Here is a 21,396-nt window from a genome sequence, read left to right as displayed (position 1 = left end):
GGACTTCATATTGTAGTTGGATGGGCATTGGGCAAGGGAGAAAAATGTTGACCCTAAAATTTGGTTTCCAAAACATTTGCTGCCTGAAAACTGCCCTGCAAGTTGATTAGGTCTCTTCTATTGTGCGGCATAATTGTGCTCAATAGAATTGTGTTCTATTGTGCTGCATAATTATTAATGAATAATTTATTCATTACTGATCCCCAATCTACAATCAACGGGAAGCAATAAAATGGGCAGGATTTGCAAAGGGAAAAGCATTTAATTAACAATGCAAATGAGCCTTGCTGGATGGGATTTTCTTGTGACTCGACATTATAAAAAGATCTTGGCCATGGAGAAGACCATTTGCTGAATATTAAATATTAAAGCTAGTGAGAAGCAGACACAGCACAGATAAGAGAATGTAAATGAAATCCATTATTTCTATACCACTTTTCATAAAACATCCCAAGGCAGCATACAAAGAAAAAGAAGAAGATATAAACAAGTAAAGCATCTAAAACATGCAACACTTAAACAATAAAACAAAAGATCAAAAGAATAAAACATAGCCATGATCCAAGACAACTTAAAATCAAGTTCCAACCACTGGAATTAAACACCAGCAAAGGCCTGGGTACATAAATAAGTTTTCAAGAGGCACTGAAAGATCATCGATGTCAGCACCTGCCTATGGGAAGGCCATTCCACAGGGAGGGTGCCACCACAAAGAAGGCCCATTTTCTGGTTGAAGCCAAAAGCACTTCTCCAAACTGTGGTGCAACCAGGAGGGCCTTGCCAGCCAATAGAAGTGATCTAGCATGGCAGCAAGGGAGAAGATACTTCCCCAGGTAGCCTGGCCCCAAGCAATTCAGGGCCTTACAGGTCAAAACCAAAACCCTGAACCTGGCTTGGTAGTAATGGTAGCTAATGCAGCCAGTGCAATTCCTTTAGTTGTGGTATTATAGGTGTACAATATACATACATATACATACATACATACATACCCTACTATTTATACTACATTCAATTACATAAGAGATCCAATCCATGTTAAATTAGGAATGGCTTTTTCTAAGTCCTGACTGAAGATTGCATCCCTTGCAGAGTGAATTAAGGGCTGCCCTAGAAGAAGTCGAGTCCATTTCTGTAATTCTTAGATCACTGAAGATCTTGTTCACCTGCAAAACAGAGACAGGCAAGCAGATAGGGATGCATCTCCAGGCAGGACTTCATTTGAACCAGAATCAGTCCCAGGACCTGTTTACAAGGCTGGAACTCAGCCCTGGAGTCAGAAGCTTCCTCTGGGCATATGTACAGTGTACTCCCCTCACTGCAGCACAGTGATGCATGCAGGGCAGGACTTCAGGGCAGAGCTCTGGGGCACTACACAGCAGGGTCCCCAAATGCAGCAGGGCTGGTTAACAACATTTTATAATGCACATAACAGTGGAAGCTGGTGGCTCCGATTTTGGTGGGGCTGTGAATCCATTCTGGGTTCCATCAGAACCAGCCAGAACTCTAAGGGAACAATTCAAAGTGCTGAACATATTTTGGCGACAGGGTTCAGCACCTTGGATAGTTCCTTTAGAGTTCCGACTGGTTCTGACTGAAACCTAGATTGGATTCACCACCACCCTAACATTGGAACCACCAGCCTCCACTGACGATTAGACAAGATCATGGAGGATCTTGCCAGCCTCCACTGACACAGGACAGGACCATATCTAAAGGTGAGTGTGTGTAAGACCATTAAGTCCAGAGTCTAAACTGACCTGCCTGCACAGGAGCACTGCTCCAGTGATGCACAGCAGGAACCTTTTAGGACTGAAGGGCGGAGCAGTCGGTCTGGCCGGTAAGCATCCTGGGCCCCCAGCTTTTGTTTCCTTTTCAGAAACTAGAGTCCTGGTACAGAGAAGGGGCTAAAAGAGAAGGGGGAAGACATACCTCTCCAGCTCTTGATACAGAGCCTCATCTCCATGCTGCAGCTCCTGAAGAGAAAATGGTGAGACCATTTAGTGGGAAGCTGGAATCCATTAAACTCATACTGAAATGACCTGGTTCTTAAGGGCTCAGCATAGAACAGCAATCAGTGCTCCAGCTGCCCCCTCTGTCGGAGGCGGCTCCTATTTTTTGGAATATCAGAAGCTGCTTTATACAGAGTCAGACCATCCATCCATCAAGCCCAGTATCATCAACACTGCGTGGCAGCGGCTGTCCAGGGTTTCAGGCAGAATCTTTTCCATCCTTGCCCTACCTGGAGATGCTGGGGATTGAACCTGGGACCTTCCACATGCAGAGCAGCGGCTCTACTACTGTGCTGTGGCCCTCTACCCCATTATAACAAGTCACGCCTTTGGGCATGACTTGTTATAATTGTATTGGAGTGCATTGCTTGAACTGTCAGGTGGCCAATTAACTCGCCGCCCAAAAAGAAGAGGAGGGGAAAATGGCACAGATTTGAATAACATCTGCAGACGTTAATGTATATGTATAGATGCAAATTAAGAAATAATTACTCCCTCACTCTGTTATTTCTATTTCAATTATAGTAATTATTTTTTTTAATATGGATCTGTACATATAAATTAGTCTATGTAAATCTTATGCAAACGTGCAACCTCTTTTTCGGTGATGCATAAGTTGCCATCCTAACACTAACATTGGTACCCTTCTCTGTCATTCTCAGGGTGATACTTTGTAACCGATAAACTGATCAGTTTATTGTGCTGAATGTAAATAACACATTACCAAAACCTTCATGTACATGCATTTGGGGGATATTGCAGGCTGTGCTTGATGACTTATAACTTCATGAATTAATGCTGTGTCTCAAAAGCTAGGAACTTAAGCCATCGCTATTTTTTTTAAAATTCCCTATTACAGACACCCACCAGAACCAAAACAATTTCAGAAAATGAACAAGTGTGCCCTTAACTCTCAGAGGTTCTATATGAAATTTGCCCCCATCCTTTATCTGCCAATTAAAGTTTGCAGGACTAGTTTGTAACCCAACCTTCCCCAGCCTGGTGGTCTTCAGATGTTTGGGACTACAGCTCCCAGCACTCCTGACCAATGGCCATGCTGGGTGGGACCTATGGGAATTAAGTGAGTCCAAAGTATCTGGAGGGCATCAGGTTAGGGAAGGCTGTTGCAAGCTGTTCAGAACCAAGCGACATACTGTGTGGGGACACAAATGTTTTGGACCAGCCTGTATACCCTTGTCCAGACTGGCCCAAGTTATTTTAGCACCCCAGGCTGAAAACCTAAATGGTACACTCACATGCGCGCGCGCACACACACACACACACACACATGTTTAGGTAGAAAAAAACTCCCACAACTTCCAGAATTCCCTGAACTACAAGGAGTTGTAGGACTTCTTTCTGTCTAAGCATGCATAGGGTTGCGCCCTAAGTAACGTAGGGCACAGTTGCCCAGAACATTATCTTGTGCCACTGTCATTGCAATGAGGCACAAGAGCACAGAGAGGATGGTTGGCAGAGTGTCCTGTAGTTCTGATCTCTTCATCTTGCCCACTTCTGCCCTTAATGATGCTCAGAACCAGGGATGGATGCATTTGTCATTTTTGGTTTCTTATTTTTTTCCAATTTTAAGTTCAGTTCATCTCAGACTTTGAGAACTTCTCCAGTCTTTGTTTCTGTTTGTCCTAAACTTCACGATATTTTTAACGTTTGTATGAACAGTCATGAACATTTTTGTGTACCTTTGTCCTAATACAGACATTGCTGTAGGCTTTAAATTTTTTCCTAATATACACATTATTGCAATTAATTGTCCTGGTATAATGCATTTTTAACCTTATTTTCCTTGATATATGCATTTTTTTAATTGGAGAACTTGATTGCAAAATTTGGAGAAGTGCAAATTTCAAATGGTAACTGTGTTTCAGTCCACATTGTGGTTTGAAACTCTAAAATCAGGTGAGCTCACATTAAAATGTGAACTGAACAAATTTATCTCTCATTTGTACTCAGAACTGGCTGCGTTGCTTGTCTCATCCTATCTGAGAAGGTTCATAGACCAGTGGTAGAGTCCATGCCTTATATGCAGACGGTCCCAGGGTCAATCCCTGTCATTTCCAGTTAAAAGGGTCTCTGAGTGGGGGGAGCTGCTGCCTGTCCAAAGAGACAATGATGGGCAACATCAGACAATAGTCTGACTCAGTACTAGGCGGCTTCCTGTGTTAGACAATCTGACTGGCCTAGGAGGTGGGTGGGCATCTTTCTCAATTGACAGCATGACCATCGCTTATTGTTGTTGTTGTTGTTCAGTCGTTAAGTCGTGTCCGACTCTTCGTGACCCCACGAACCAGAGCACGCCAGGCCTTCCTGTCCTGAGCTCTCTCCCGGAGTGTGCTCAAGTTCATATTCATTGCACTGGTGATGCTACCTAGCCATCTCACCCTCTGCCGTCCCCTTCTCCTTTTGCCTTCAATCTTTCCCAGCATCAGCGTCTTTTCCAGTGAGTTTTCTGACCATCGCTTATAACCCTGAGCAAAAGCCAAACTCATCAGCTGAGTCATGCCAGGAAAATGTGCAATGTTGAATAAATCCTGCATCAGACTGTGGCAGGAGTCGATGAACAAGCCATCCACAATGGACGATTTTATTATTTTTTTAAAGTCCGCCATCATAATCTTCGTCTACAGCAGTGGGCATAGCCAGAGTCAAAGCGTTTTCATTATACAATGACACCATAACGACACCAAGCAAGGACAGAAGGTCCTTTGCAAGTGCAAAGGGTGGCAGCACCCTCCCTGCTCGAGCAGGGAGAGACAAGCTTTTGCCAGTGCAGGGTTCAGAGCATGTGGATTGTAAAAGGAAGAAAACACACACACAGACTGCTCAACCACAGTCATAGAAAGGTAAGTCCCAAAGCCCAACACCCTGAGAATTTCTCCAGAAATTCTTACACCTTGCCCATAATGTCATATGTGATTTCTTTCTGACCCTTGCCCTTCTGACAGTCAGAAAAAATAGACCAAAACTATCAGCACTGCACTATTATTTACTCCATCCTGCTTTGTTCCCCAGCTACAAAGCTGATGGTGGGGACCTTGAACAAGTCAGGGAAGGAGAATCCCTGAATGCAATTCTCTCTCTCTCATTGTTGTTGTTGTAGCAGCAGTAGTAGTAGTATAATGAAGAAAAGAGTCACATCTGTCCCTCCACTCACTTTTGGCTCTGGCCCCTCCCACTTTGACTCTGGCCATGCCCACTGCTATAGATGAGGATTATGACGGTGGACTTTTTTTTTTTTAATGTCCACTGTGGATGGCTTGTTCATCAACTCCTGCCACAGTCTGATGCAGGTTTTGTTCAACAATGCACATTTTTCCTGCATTGCATGACTCAGCTGATGAGTTTGGCTTTTGCTCAGGGTTAAAAGTGATGGTCAGGCTGTCGATGGAGAAAGATGCCTGCCCACGCCCTATCCCCATCAGATTGCTAACACAGGAAGCTGCCTCATACTGAGTCAGGCTATTGTCCCACGTAGCCCGTCATTGTCTCTTTGGACAGGCAGCAGCTCCATGCCTCCGGCACCCCTCAGCCGGCTACCAGAGCTCCTTTTAGCTGGAAATGATGAGCATTGAACCTGGGACCATCTGTATATAAGGCATGGGGTCTACCACTCTCAAAGCCTCACTTCTTCTTTCCCTGCCAAGAATGCTGCCTAGGGGGCAGCTGAGAGCCAGGTGGTTTTATTTTTCTGAAGTTCAAAAAGAACATCCTTTTAACCTGGGGGAGGGGAGTGGCCTGGCTTTCAGGTGCTCCACAATCAGCCTCCCCTGGATCTTGGAATGCCCAGGGGATGACTTTAACAGTCATGACAGCCTGTCGTCCTCCCCTGGGCATATCCAGTGTGAGAAGGAGGATCACGTGGCAAAGCATCGAGGGAAGATCATGGTGACTTTTCAAAAGAATGTTTAAAGAAAGAACACGGACACACTCAGCCACCTCAGAACTCCTTTGAGGATGGTAAGCGGTACCTGCCCCCACTCCCAAAACCTTCAAAGAAATTCTTCCCTCATGTATGAAAGAGGCAGAGAAATGACTGCCTCTTTCACAGAAGGTGAAGAATTTCTTGAAATTGGGGAATGGGGCTCAGCGCAGCACTAGTAAATAGTATTCATAAGCCAGAGCAGGGCCAAGGGGTGTGGTGTGGAGAACGTCCAGAGGTCTGTGTTCAGAGGCCTGGAAGAGATGACTGTACAAAACTGACACAGACCAGAAATAGTCATGATCTTCAGCCCCACGTAGGAAATGTTAAAAGGGGATGATTAGCAGTGGAGGCTGGTGGCTCCAATGTCATGGGGCGGTAAATCCGCTCCAGGTTTCAGTTAGAGCCAGTCAGAACTCTAAAAAGCTGTCCAACATGTGAAGCAAAATCAGCGGAGCACTGCTTTGCACCTTGGATAGCTCCATTAGAGTCCTGACTGGTTTTGACTGAAACCCAGATTGGATTCACCACCCCACTGACATCAGAGCCACCAGCCTCTTGTCTTGATTAGACAAGATCATGGAGGAGTGTTCTGTCAAGAGCAATGAGCTCTGATGCTTAATGGAACCTTCATGTGGTGAGACATTCTACCCCTTCAGGTCCTGATACTAAAGGACACAGAGAGGGACGGCTGCTTCCTCCACGCCCAGCTTGTGAGCTTCCAGAGACATCTGAGGCTATGGATGGGGGAGAAATTTGTTCGGTTCACATTTTAATGTGAACTTATCAAATTTGCCCTTCCTGAACCAATATGCACAGCAAAACACAGTTAGATGTCAATATTTGTACTCTTCCAAACATTGCAATGCATTTCTGCAAGCAAGCAATGCATAAAAAATGTATGTGTTGGGGGAGAATGTGCACAAACCTGTGTATATTAGTGAAAACAACTTGCAAAAATGCATTATACTGGGGGGAAATTACTGGCAAAACATGCACATATTAGGCCAAAATTGGGTACAAGAATGCATATATTTGGAGAAATGTGCACAAGAAATGTCTATGGATTTTCATGCAGACTTTTAGGGCACAATCCTATGGCCACTGGTCAGCTGCTAGAGGGCCATAGGGTTGATCAGTTTCTGGGAACCGACCTTGGAGCACAGGGTCGGAGGTCGGTTCCTGGAGAAATGCCTCCTCGCCCCTGCCCCTGCTGCCTTGCAGGTGGCACGGATCATCCCCAGGCTCCAGGCTTGGAGGAGCAGCATACAGCAGGGCAAAAGGGGATGCTCCCGGGAGCAGGGAGGGACAGAGAATGCGGAAGTGCTGGTACGATGCTTCCTATGCCCTGCCCGGCCTCCCTGCCCTTAACTCCGACATCCTGCAGCAAGACAGCCAAAATTGGCCATCTAGCCACAAAGGCAGGGTGGCTGGAGCTCAGAGGAGAAGATCCCCTGCACACTCCTCCCACCCTGCATTGGACAGACGGTCTCCTCCAATTTCGGAGGTGGCCACCTTTCCATATACAATTGCGCCCTTATAGTATGAATCACAAACTGATGCAGAAACAGGACAAAACGAACATAAGGTTGGAAAAAATGATAAACAGAGAGAAACCGAAAGGGAGATATTTGTCCATCACTATCTGAGGCCACTGGCTGAGATGGTTTTAAAAGGGGGATTATGTAAACATGTGAGGGACGTGTCGATCGATGGCTGTTAGCCATGTTAGCTAGATGGAACCTATATGTACAGAGACAGTATTCCACTGAGTACCAAGCTGCCCAGAAGCAAACAGGAAACGTCGTTTCTTTTGCACCATCAGTAGAATCATAGTATGTTAGGGTTGGAAGGGTCCTTTGAGGTCATCCAGCCTAACCCTTTGCTCAGTGCAAGAGCCTTGTAACCACAATATTGCTTATTAGGCTTTTGGAAACATGTGTCTGTCCACGGCTTGAAATAGAATGCTAGACTAGTTGGTCCCTTGGTCTGATTCAGTAAGGCTCCTTAAGGATGGACAAGTTGGTCTATTTCAGATGTGTGTCAGTTTCACATATATTCAATCATCAGTCCCTTCCAACCAATTTCCACATCAGTCTGCGAATCTTTTTTTAAAACCACATGAGAATTCGCATTTATTTTCATGCACAACTTTCCCAGATATATGCATTTCTTTATGCAACTTGCCCTAATATGCACATTTTTGTTTGCAATTTTTGAGTTGAGAACTGCATAACACAGTTCTAGGGATGTCAGAGAAATCCATTTGTGGGTGGTGGAGTATGACTATTTTTCCTAGGCTCAGCCCCCCAGACTTGGTTTCAGTTCCCACTGCGGCACCAGACTTGATCTGTAGTGAATTGGGCCAGTTTGCGGACCCTTGTGCACTTTTGTACACATACAGCTGAATTTGTATAATTTGCGCAAATTTGGCTGTAATTTTTGCAAATTAGGATGTAATTTATGCACATTGCTCAGAAATTTACATACATTGTAGAAGCTTCCCTCCCCCCCAAAAAAAATGCACAAAAAAAGTTTCCAGAGTTCGGGGAACAGCCAGCAGCTTGGCTCACAGATGAAAAGTCAGTTGAACATGCCATGAAACTCTGTCAAGTCAAAAAAGAACCCGATTTCCTATTGACGGACATCCCTACACTGTTCAGAGAAGTGCATGGTCTTAAAGATAACCGCTGCAAACCCTGTATCAGACCAGAAAGTGCAAAATACGTCTGTTTGCTGACAAAGGCAGACCAAACAAATTTCTCACCCACCCATAGGTTCCTCTTACATTATTTTCGCTGGACAAAATCAGGCCATTTGTTCCACTTGCACAGACCATATCTGACTTGTAGCCTACTTGGCAAAACAAAGTCATAGCCACCACTAGGCTGTATTATTACAGCTGGGCTGAAATTCCTTATGAAATAATTTTCTGAAAAAGTTTCTCATAATTTTCTTTTTTATCCTCCCACTGCCTAACTGTTGGAGAATTAGAGGCCTCATCTGGAGAATTTTTTGCAAAATGCTCCACTCCCCATTTCAACATCCATGAATAGGACAGAGAATTTCAGGCCCCCAAGATTTTTTTATATTGTTGAAGGAAGCCCTGGGGCTGGACCCCTTCTCCTTCCAATCCCTCTCTTTTAGGCTTTTGCTTCCATCATCCATCAGTATGAACTAACACTAGTAACAAAGCTGAGAATGAACTTCGAAAGAAATTGTCCATTTCCTTCCCCCACCCCAAACTGTTGGAGAATTCTGCCCCTGCCCCCAGAATATTGGGGGGAAATATTTGGCAACCTCCCCATCCATTTTGCTACCCACAAAAAGAATGGAGGATTTGGGTGAGCCATTTTTGCTCAGCCCTGGCGAAGGGAGAATCAGCAAAGTTTGACCTCACTGGCATTCTCCTATTTTCACCTCTGAGCTCGGTTACTCTCATTCCCATTCCTGAATATGAGCTATTTTCTTTTTGAAACAAAAAAGTGTGCATTTCAGTGTACATGTTTTAAACCGCGCATCAAAAATGCACACTTCCCCCATAGATTAAAGCATGAATGTGCACGCTTTTTTAAAAAAAATGCTGATTTTTCAAATGCAACCACAAGTTGGAGAATTCATGTGCTTTTCCATAAACTGTACTTTTGTTCATGTTCGGGGTTGCAAACGGGTCTAATACGAAGTAAAAATGAAGCAAAATGAAATTCTCATACATCCCTGCAGCCCTGTGTATTAGATACTGTTTTCTGTATCTCTCGGTGTCTTCCTTCCCAAATCCAGTCCTCACTGTGGTAGTCTGCACATTTACCTGGTATGTGGTGCTGGGTTCATCCAGGTTCTCAAGTTTGGTCTGAAACAAGGCAAAACAGAATAGTTTGATGGGTTGCAGAAGCAATTATATGCAGGGCTGTGCATGTTCTGCACTTAAAGTCCAAATATGTTCATTGAGAAAAACAATCTGGATAGGACCACTGCCTCCCCCCCCCCCGCCCCCGGAGACCTTACTTTGGGCAGGTGAAAGCAGAGGCAGCAGCTGTGGACAGAAGATGCTTTGCACAGCTGGGATAATGAGAAGGGGGCCCTTTTCTGTTGAGGGTAATCTGTCCGGACTACATGCAGGTGGTGGGTAGGGCTGAATCTGGTGGTGGGAGGGGCCAGAGCCAGAAGTGCCACTCCTTTCCTTGCGCACGCTCTCTCTCTCTCTCTCTCTTTCTGTTTCAGCCATCTCCTTCTCTCCCTGTCTCTCTCTCCCTCTTCCTCCCTGTCCATTATGCACACCAGAAGTCCGAATTGATTGCTCTCAGAGAGCTTTCGTAGTTATGCCAAGGACTACATGGAATTGGTCTATGGGCTGTGTGTGGTCCTATAACCACAGGTTGCCCACCCCTGATATAAGCTCTAATCTCTGTGTGTTGGGCCACATCACTGGCATCCCAAAGCACAACACACACCACTGTTGGCACTAGTTAAATGTGGAAGGATGAAAATGGTAGCCATGCGCTATTGAAGCAATTACTCACGCTGGACCCCACTGCATGGGCAGGGGGAAAGTCCACATACAAGGATGGGATCGACCTCATCGGCGGTGGGATCTCGCTCCAAGCATGGGCACCTGGGGACAAGGTAAGCACTGTGGGGAATCACATCTTTTGACGAATTGAAGTAAGGATCAACTACGAGCCTGATCAGCTTCTGTACCTGGAACGGGAGTGGGGCGCCATCTTGTCCTTAGCCTCAAGCAGCAAAATGCCTTGGAGCAGCCGTGGAGCAACCTCCTGTGCTGCTCCCAAACTCCCAAACGCGCTCCCTCCGGAGTCGCGACTGGTCCCCACCTCCTCTGCATTCAGGACAGGGGTTCAGAGGCTCAAATTTTTCACTCGGCTTTTAAAATCAGTGTTATTATTTTAAAGGCTGCTTTTACATGTTTTACTATGTCTTTTAGCTGTGGTGTTTTAAATCTGTATTTTAAATCTCTGCATTGCTGCTGGGTTTTATTCACATTGTGCTGCTACACTGTGGTTTTTAAGTGTTTATATTTTATATATTTTTATTTTGCGCTTTTTGGTATTAATTTTTGTGAACTGCCCAGACAGCTTCAGCTATTGGGCAGTATAGAAATGAAAATAAATAAATAAATAAATAAATAAATAAATAAATAATCCAGACCCTCCATAAAATTTCCTGAATGTGGCGAGGCTTTTATCACATGATAGCAGCTCACCTGGAAGCACCCTTGGCTTGTCATTCATCATCCACCTAGCTTGCAGCCTTGAACCTATTTCTTAAGAGGTTATCCCTTGCTCAACAACAGAGAGACTGCATAATTTTAAAAGATGCATTTTTGTATGCATTTCCCCCAAATATGCGCATTGTTGTGCACACTGTTGCAACCCTACACATTTTTTCAAGCCATTTCCACATTGAATAAATCATTTTTGTACACTTCCCCCTCCCCAAAATCTACACATTTTTGTGCATATCTTTTGAGATGTATGCATTTTTGGTATGCATTTATTTTGGGGGAGAGAAGTCAAGCTGCCTTGGAAACTTCAAAAATCTTTGGATTTCAATGGCAAATTGTGTTCCAGTTTGTGTTTAAGTTCAGGAAGTGCGGATTTGCTAATCTCTCACCCGTCCCTACATAGGAGTCCAGGCCTTCTAGGGTATTACTCACAGAAATAGTACAGCAGGGTAACAATCAAAGTTATTCCAGCCACCAACCCAATAACGATACCAGCAATGATCTTCACAGGCAGCAGCAAATGAGTGGAGAATTCTGGAACAGAAAGACACAGTGGTATGTACATTCCCCATTTTTATCAATAATTTATCTTACCTAATTTCTCTTTTTCTCCCTCCCTCCCTCTTTATTGATCACATTTGTATCCTGTATGCCCTTTCTCCAAAGAGCTCAAGAAATTGTCCCATTTTTACCCTCAACAACAGCCCTGATTGGGCTGAAAAAGAATAACTGGTTCAGGGTAACCCAATAAACAAGATATCTGAGTAGGGATTAGGAACAAGTTCTCCTCGATCCAAGGAGCAAACTTCATATTAAGTACAAATGCATGTAAGAAAAACCAAAACAGACCGGGGGGGGGGGGGATTACACATGAAAAGCAGCCATAGGAGGCTGTGATTTTGAGCAGAGTCAGGGAGGAAAAAAAGGAGAGTTCCCGGCTGATCATTTTTCTCTCCACTCAGATTCTCCCCCCAGGGCTTTAACCTTTTTGGGGCTCCAGGTGGAGTCCTGCAGAGGGAGAAGCAGCTGAAGGTGATGGCTTTGAACAGAAAAACAGCAAGCAGAGAAAGGGGTAAGCAGCATGCACACTTCCACCACTCCCTGTGCAACACTGCAGCCTCCTCAAGGCTGCTTTTCAGTTTAAAAGCAAATAAAAATATTGGGGCTTTGTTACATGCATTTGCATGCAACTTCTAGTTTGCCCCAGAATTACCTCTCTGTGTACTACACCACACTGTCTGTCAGTATGAGAGCATAATGAGCATATCTTTGGCAAATTGGTTTCATATATAATTCCCTGTAATGGCAAACTCAGGTGGTTGAGCGCCAATAGGATTCATTTGGAGCCAAAACAGGACCACTGAGAAGAAACAAGAGGAAGGTATCACTCAGGTTTTGGGTGGTCCCATTTGTATAGATATCTACAACAGAGGGAGTAGTCCATTGATTTCAATGGTAGTGATTAACTACACGGTTAAATTGATAGGCTTTAACTTTGGCTGGAACAGATCATGCCCAAAGTTATTTTCTCCATTAACAAGCTACATCCCATTCCAAGTATGAGTGTCAGAAATTGATATCCCAGCCCAGGTCGCAATTTTGCTCAGCACAAATGGAAAACTTAACTTCATATCCTGAGAATTGTAGCTGTTTTTGCTGCATCACCCTTTAAGGCATGCTGACACACTTGTCTAGGACAACGCCGCAGGACATGAGAATAGCAGCTGATTTGACCCATGTCTATACTAGAAAGCCAAATGGTGGTGGCGGTTTTTTTAAAAGTTTAGCTATCAAGTTTAACCTTAAAAGAACGGTGGCTTTCTTCTTTAGTAAGAGACATCACCTGTGTAGTCTCTGTTATAAGCTCTGCATTCCCCCACAGAACTCAGGTATTAGAGATGCAGTCCTATGCACACCTACATGGGAATAAGCCCCCTTGAGAAAACATGGCTAAGTTCCTAGGAACAGGGCATAGGAACGGACTCCCTGAAATGCTGCTGCTTTCATTTCTGTGGCAGGTAAGACAGACGAGAAGTTTACCTGTGACTGTTGTTATCCTCACAGATACAGAAGCCCAGAATGTGATGTGGGTTTCAGAGCTGTATACATAGCATTTATACATCCCTTCATTTTCCCAGGATGTTGAATTAATCGTCAAGCTACTCCTGTTCACATTCACATTGGTATTATTGAAAAACCAGCTGTAATGTGGTTCAGAAACCGAGTTGGCAGCACTACAGGTGAGAGTCAGAGGGGAACCTAACAGCTGGGTTATGTTTCCAGAGGGGCTTATTTTGACAGAGTTTGGTCCATCTACAACAGAAAAAAATAGAGAGAGAAAGGGAAGATAAATCAAAGCCAAAGACAGGAAGAAAGGTGTTTCAGGGCTGGAAAAATCTATTGATTTTTATTGATTTTAATAACATTTGCATCCTCCCATCATGGAATTCAAAACCCAGTCCCAACATGATGTTCTCCCCAAATTCCAGAACATTCTAGCAACATTCTGGAATGTTCTAGCAACATACATGAGCATGACTGAGACCTAGTTTTCAGGGTCAAACTCCATGTGATGTGGGGAGATCCATGATTGGATCTCCTCCTGTTTTTATTTTTGCTTCAAAGCAGAGAGTGGGGAAGGGGGGTGTCCAGCTTTTATTAGACCAACAGTGCTGGAGAAGGGGGTGGCCCCACACCAATGTCCTGATCTAGCACCCCACACCACCCAGAATTGTGTGGGAATGAGGCAAGGGTGGAGAGTGTCAACACTGTGGTGTCTGCCCATTGCCATCACTGACAAAAGACATGTTTCTGTGAATCTCCCTCCTCAGAGAAGGTCTCATCCCGGTGATTTTCGAGGTGTGCTGAGTCCTTGACAACAGTGGTCCTATCTGGTGCTCCTGTGGCCAAAACCATCTGGAGGAAGCAGCTCAGGATGGCAGAGGCTGCAAGGATTAAAATAAACATGAATGCAAAGGCTTTGTTAACTGTTCTTTATCTCCTCTAAATGGCATCTTTAACATTCATTCCTTATCTCCCCACTCCAAATTGTGTACAATTCCCAAATAAAGTTGTCAACTTTTTTTTCTGGCTGAAGCCCTGTGCCTGGAACAGGCAGGCAATGAACAAATGCAGCTTTCCCCAGCACAATGAAAAAGGCTTTACGTTTTTAATTTCTCTCTGCCATGGAGCTAAAGGAATAAATGGGGTTTGCATGATCACAGAGAGGGAAATAAGTCACAATGGCTTATTCCCCCCCACCTCCACCTGCGTGCTGACAACAGCCCATGGGTTCTGGGTCTGGTTCATATGACATGACAAGCTGTGCTGCCAAGAGTAATTATGCAAATCCCTGCAGCACACAACCAGCACTGGGGCAGGGGGGGGCGGAGAATAAGCCACCACGGCTTATTTTGCCCTCCATGATCATGCGAACTGGGGCAGCGTGTGGTACAGTGGTTAGAGTGTTGAACCGGGGCTCAAGAGATCTGACTTCTAGTCCCCGCTCGGCCATGGAAGCTCACTGGGTGACTTTGGGCCACTCACTGACTCTCAGCCTAACCTACCTCACAGGGTTGTTGTGAGGATAAAATGGAGAGGAAGAGGACTTTGTAATCTGCCTCAAGTTCCTTGCAAGATGTATATGAATTAATAAAGAAAAATAAAATAAATAGGAAAGTGGCAACCTGTAACTTATTTTATTAATTTCCTGGGTATCAGATTTGGTGCTATTGCACCTCACCCCTCGCATGGGAGACTGCTGTGCAGACACCCTCAGTGTGTCGGAGCGTTGCTTTGCAATCTGCTAGAGCTATGCATTAAACATTTGCAAACGTCTGAAATGTGCTAAAAGCTCAGATTCCACCACTCAAATTTTGAACGTGAAATTTTAACTCAACTTGTTGACATCGCTTGATTAGATTTTGACAGGTGCCAAATATGAAAACTCATAAACTATCAGCTACCAAATATTGGTATTTTAGGAGTCATGTTTGGGGGTTATGCCTGAACAGGGAACTGCAGCATGCATAGGGAGCACGAGGGTGCTTTATCAGGGTTCTCAATTGCAGCCAAGCATGAGTAAATGCTCCCTTCAGCCCTTTCCACTCTATGTGGGAAGGTCTAGGATAGAAAGGGGATAGAAAGGGGAGAGTCAGCATGCATGAGGACATTGGAGTGGGGGGTGGCCCTGTGCCCCCTACATTCATTGCAATTCCCTATTCGAGGGTAATGCCTAAACAGGGCTAACCATTCCACCATCTATGATACACTGTCAGATACATTGCATGTCAACTCCCATATACTGAGAAAAAGATTCAGATACTACATACCATTACATGTCTACAACCAAGCTCAGTGAAATATCAATTCTCAAATGCTGAAATAAAATATCAGGTATCAAATGCTAGACAAATACTTGGGGAATACTCAGCAATGGTTTAAATATCCGCAATGTCAGGTAGATATTCAGCCTCACAACTTGCAGAGGTGAATGGTTAGGAAGATCTGAGAGAGCAAGCTCATGGTATGTCTACAAGCCACACTATTTGATGCTGCTTGGTCCTAAGCCAGGGCCCTCCACCCTACTGCCCTGTCCAGGGCCAGACCACCTTTCTTACCTACAAGAAGAAACATTTGCCAAGGCTCCTTCTGTGGAATGGTGAGATGATGTTCCATTGATATTCCTCACGTGCCCTGAGCTGCAGGGAATTCTCTTGCTTGCAGTATCCGGGCTGCAGTGTCAGCCGTTCCCCTTGGAGGGCGGGGGGACTCTCTCTCCCTAAATTCCTTCTGCTTTGCCTCATCCCACCCAGACACCTGCTGTGCAGAGCAATGCAGAAATGAGATGCAGGGGGTGATGGGTGGGGGCTGAGATAGACAGAGATAGGACGGGCTACTTACGCATCGCCAAAAAAGAGGAAAGACATCACCAAGACAAGAAGAGGACAAAAGAGGACACCGATTTGCATAACTTTTGCATATGCAAATATATGTGTATAGGTGCACATTTAGAAATAACTGTTATTTCTATAGAGATACAAGACTTCTCACTCTAGTGGAGAATGGTGCGTAGGTGTCCTGTGTGCCTGCTCAGCCCCCTGTCCGGCTGCAAAGTGTTGATGGACAACGTCAAGGGCCCAGCTGCTCTCCCTTCACGTGGTTCTTTGACTTTCAACCAGACTTGGACTGGAGTCACCCCACCAAAGAGAGCACATCTTCAAACAGGGGGCTGTCCTCTGCCAGCTCTCCAAAGCAGAGGACTGTGGTCTGTAAATAAGGACACCTGGTGGCCACTCGAGAAGAACATGTATCCTTGGTTCCTCCCTTCGGATCCATTCAAAGTCACAAACAAGCTAATCCCAGCTAATAGCACCATGCAAAGCAAGGGTGGGGAGTACAACAAGGGCTTGTGTGCAGCGAGCAGCAGGCAGACCGCACACCCAGGGAAAGGTGTCCAGGGTCACTCTTATCCTTCAACAAAACTCACCTTCTTTCTCCAAGCTCAAGGGTTTGCTTACCATTCCTGATTTGCATGCTGCACGCACCCAGCAAAGCCCCAGTTGCGACGCCTCCTGTTTGAGAGCTGTCTAGGCCTCGAGACCCTTTCGGAACATGCAAAGGAATGAGCCACAGGGCTGAGCCACAACAGTAAAGGAGCCAGTGCTTCTGAACATGTACAGAGCTCATGTCCCATAGGCAATCCACACCTAGGGTGCCAAGTTTCAAAGTTGGGTTTACACCCCAGTGCCTCTTCTTTCTAGAAATTAAGCACACAAAAATCTTATTCATTCATTCATTCATTCATTACATTTCTATGCTACCCAAGAGCCAAAGCCACCTAGGTGATTCACAAAATGTAACAATACAGCATGATAAAGCATAATATAAAACCTTTGAAAGTTTAAAACAGAATAAAAGCCAAGTGAAATCAGATGAAAACCCAGTTTTGTTTTGTTTTTCAAGGGTAGATCATTCGCATTTCCTTTTTGTGGGCTAGTAAACAGGTTTTGCATCTCCTGTACCACTGACACCCGCTGGCTGAGCTGGCACAATATCACAGAATGTTCATGCTTTCTTCACCTGGACTACCGTCTGCGTCCCTGACTCTAGCATTGCAGAGCAGATGTGAAGCTAGCTGCCTCAGAAGGAGTCAGGCCATTGGCCCCCCTGGGGCAGTTGTGTCTGCACTAACAGTAACTCCCCAGGGTCCAAGGAAGGGATTCAACCTGGCATCTTTGGTACGCCACTGAGCTATGGCCCTTCCTCATAAATGACCAGAGGTGTTTTGGGGACAAGCCATCCCTCTGCTTTGGAAATGCTAGCTGTGTCAGGAATGGATCCACAATCGACTTGTCGTCTAATTCTTCACATCTAGCATTTGCACAGGGACAGCCTCTCCAGAACCCCTAGCTGTCTGAGGCTGCAATCCTATGCAGGCTTACCTAGGAGTAAATGCCATAGACTACAATAGGATTTATTTCTGGGCAAGCATGCTTAGGATTGTGCCATGAGTTTGCTACTCTGGTGCCAGGAAAGCAGAGCCTTTTCTGTGGTGGCCCCCACTCTGTGGAACTCCCTCCCTAGGGAACTCCGTCATGCCCCCTCTTTAATGAGCTTCCGTCGTGCATTAAAAACGTGGTTGTTCAGGCAGGCATTTGGGGTGGGTTAGGGTATTTAAAAAAAAAAAATATGGTAGAATTTTATTGTTTTAAATTGTTTTATGGTATGTTGTACATCGCCCAGAGTGGCTGGGTGACCAGCCAGATGGGCGATTAATAAATTTAATAATAATAATAATAATAATAATAATAATTCAAAACAAGGGTGTCCCACACTTAAAAACTCCTCGCTGGCTCGCTCCTGTGCCTTTAACAGCAGCTTGATTTGCAAGCACCAGTGGGCGGTCGTGTTTATCCCCCTGTGATGAGAAGTGTTATTCTCAGCCCAACCCAGCCAGTTTTTGCTGCTCAAGCTGTAGTTATTAAATCTGCCCTGCTCCTGTGCATTTTTCTTCTGGTCAGCTGGCAACCTTACTGGAGAGAAGGTGGTGAAAGCAGCGCTGCTGAGTGGATAACGGCCATGGATAACAGAGTAGATAACAGGAACCTGAGAAGTGTAGGTGGCAGAGAAGGAGGCTTGTGGGGAAAGCAGCAGAAGAAACAGGAAACTGAGGCAATATCACATACTAACCAGACAAGCATTTGGCAACAGGCTTCTTCTAGTTTTATCTTTGTGCAAAGTAATAAGCTTTGTCATGCAGGATGATCTAATTTATTGTTGGTTCTTCAAGTACCTAGGGCTACAGCATGTACAAAGTACAATGCAGAAGTAACTTTTATGGGAGGGCATCTGAAGGAGGCTTTGCCCATCTCTACACAGTTGTTTGGATCAGGGTCCCCAAAATTGTCAGCCCACTCTTGGGTGAGATCAGCACAGCATACAAATATCCGAAGAGCCCTGCTGGATCAGACCAAGGTCCATCTGGTCCAGCATTCTGTTCACACAGTGGCCAACCAGCTGTCAACGGGAAACCCACAAACAGGACATGAGTGCAACAGCACCCTCCCACCCATGTTCCCCAGCAACTGGTGTACAGAGGCATACTGCTCTTGATACTGGAGGCAGGATATAGCCATGAGGAGGAGTAGCTATTGATAGCCTTCTCCTCCCTGAATTTGCCTAACCCCCTTTCAAAGCCATCCAAATTGGTGGCCATCACTACATCCTGTGGTAACGAGTTCCATAGTTTAACCATGCGCCATGTGGAGAAGTCCTTCCTCTTATCGGCCCTGAATCTCCCACCAGTCAACATCACGGGATGCCCCTGGGTTCTAGTATTGTGTGTGAGAGAGAAAAATGTCTCCCTCTCCACTTTCTCCACACCATGCATAATTTTGTACACCTCTGTCATGTCTCCCCTTACTCGCCTTTTCTCCAAGCTAAACAATCCCAGCTGTTGTAGCCTTCCCTCATAGGGGAGTTGCTCCAGCCCCTTGATCATTTTAGTCACCCTTTTCTGCACTTTTTCCAGCTCTACAATATCTTTTTTTAGGTGTGGTGACCAGAACTGTACACAGTATCTCAAGTGTGGTCCTACCACAGATTTATATAAGGGCAGTCTGATATTGGCAGTTTCATTCTCAGTTCCTTTCCTAATTATGCCTAACATGGCATTTGCCTACTGGGACCCACACTGGCCCAACCCAATCCGCACGATCACAGGGTGGTTACCAGACTCTCTTAGTAGCCACGCACTTTACCTTATTTGGCAGGGGCACCCAGAGGAGGGCTACTGAAGATGTCCTTATGGTCCAGGCAGATATATATGGGAGGAGACTGTCTTTCAGGTAACCTGTCCCCATGCCATTTAGGGCTTTAAAAGTTAATGCCAGCACTTTGAATTGGGCCTGGAAATGGACTGGAAGCCAGTGAAGATCACACAGCACTGGCATAATATGTCCATATTGACCAGTCCACGTTAACAATCTCATTGCCCTATTTTGGACCAGCTGAAGTTTCCAGACAGCTTTCAAAGGCAGCCCCATGTAGAATGCATTGCAGTAATTCAAATGAGAGGTTACCAGAGCATGGATAGCTGTAGCTAGGCTATCTCTGTCCAAATAGGGTTGTAACTGGTATATCAGCCTAAGCGGATAGAAGGTGCCCTGTGCCACTGAGGTCACCTGTGCGGTGCCTCCAGTGACACTGCTCAGTCCAAGAGCAACCCCAAACGACAGACCCGACCCTTTAGGGAGAGTGCAACCCCTTCCAGAACAGGTTGAACACCTGTTCAGCCATGCAAACAAACCACTCACTAAGAGTACCTCTGTCTTGTCTGGATAAAGTCTGGACTGATTCAGTGGAAGGTCCAGGAGCTCACAAGTGACCATTGTATCTAGAAGGAGACCTGGGTGGACACCTCACCTTTGCTATACTTGTTATGTGCCTAGTCCTCATTGAGGTGCTAAGCCTACAACTGGACTGTACCAATTCAGACTGCAGGTGATGGCTCACGTATTGTTCCTCCATCCAGCAGCAGCAGCAGCAACATGAAATGTGGTTGGCATACTACTTTAAAAACTAGCAGGCCAAGGGAAACTATAGGCTAGAACCCTTCTCTTTGACAACTGTTTGTCTTTATGTAGCTGGGTTTATTTAATTTTTTGATATGCAGAAGCATTCAGTCATATGACTCCAACTGCAAGTGGAAGTGGAACAGCCCAGATAGAGATTAGCCATCTCTGTGAGGATGAGGCCTAATGGTCTTCACTGAAGTGCAGGATGGCAGCCCCCGGCCTTAGTTCCTCATCTGTAAAAGTACATTAACAAGGAATTAGGGATCGGAGTGAAGAAAGGCAATATTTTTGAGCGGAGTGTGTGTGTGTCCAAATTGCTGAAGATGATTTGAAAGATGGATCACTACTTCTGGTGTAGACACTCAACTAATTTTTGCCTCTGGTCAACAGGTTTGTGTGGGGGGGTGTCTTGTTTCAAAAACCTGCAAAACCTGTTTACCTAGAGGTGCGGTGGGGGTACATCCCAATACAGCCACGAGATGGAGGCATTCACTCCAGCTGCTGGTGATGGAAACCTGATGACCCAATACACCCGTGTAGTGTTTTCGTTGTCCATCTTTCGTCAATGCGGTTGCTTGCTACATTTGAACTGCCGCTATCAGGTGGTGATGGTGGGGAAACAAACTTAGTAACATCAACTTTCCCAGCCCTTGTCAGGAAGCTCCTAGCCACAAGTTGCCACATGGACCCAGTGCTGCTATTTTGCAACCGGCAAAGAAACGGAAGCAGGATAGGAAAGCCGGATTGCACGGCTGCTTTTGTGCATTTGGCAGAGTAGAGGCAAGGAGGGGGAGTTCTCCATACATCAGCCTTCTCCAACCTGGTGCCCTCCAGATGTGTCAGATTTCAGCACCCATCATCCCATGCTGGTTACAAATTATGGGCATTGTAGTCCAACACATCTGGAGGGCACGAGGTTGGGGAAGGCCGCTGTGCATCTTCTGAGAGCTGCGTAACTGGGCTATGAAGCAAGGGTGGCATCCTGTCGTTATGCTCCACCTGCCAGTATTTTAGATGAGGTTGCCAGTTGGCTAACCAGAGATTTTCCCTTGGCCTCTGGTGACACATCTGTGCACAAAGCCCCTGAAGCTTCTCCTGCCCATTCCTCATTCCCATCTTGTTACCAAATCT

The 21,396-nt window shown here is 45.4% G+C and overlaps 1 protein-coding gene and 1 long non-coding RNA gene across 2 annotated transcripts; one reads left to right on the top strand and one right to left on the bottom strand.

Moving 5' to 3' along the window:
- Positions 1 to 246: 246 nt before the first annotated feature.
- LOC146337644 (uncharacterized) lies at positions 247 to 13,809 on the bottom strand. The gene is made up of 6 exons (XM_084815036.1): positions 13,229 to 13,809; positions 11,621 to 11,722; positions 10,467 to 10,558; positions 9,755 to 9,796; positions 1,930 to 1,973; positions 247 to 1,163 (listed from the first exon to the last, which is right to left on the bottom strand). Exons 1-6 carry the CDS (start codon positions 13,308 to 13,310, stop codon positions 1,160 to 1,162), a joined length of 366 nt encoding a protein of 121 aa, XP_084671162.1. The 5' UTR covers positions 13,311 to 13,809; the 3' UTR covers positions 247 to 1,159.
- Positions 11,612 to 14,871, top strand: LOC146337643 (uncharacterized). The gene is made up of 4 exons (XR_014785048.1): positions 11,612 to 11,743; positions 12,151 to 12,260; positions 13,327 to 13,428; positions 14,020 to 14,871. It is a non-coding gene; the product is annotated as an uncharacterized LOC146337643 (long non-coding RNA).
- Positions 14,872 to 21,396: the final 6,525 nt, after the last annotated feature.

This window comes from Heloderma suspectum, chromosome 10, assembly GCF_057233095.1.
Source record: "Heloderma suspectum isolate Gila_16-S chromosome 10, 16-S_ref, whole genome shotgun sequence".
In the NCBI taxonomy this organism is placed as follows: domain Eukaryota; kingdom Metazoa; phylum Chordata; class Lepidosauria; order Squamata; family Helodermatidae; genus Heloderma; species Heloderma suspectum.
This window is presented reverse-complemented; position numbering and strand designations above follow the sequence as displayed.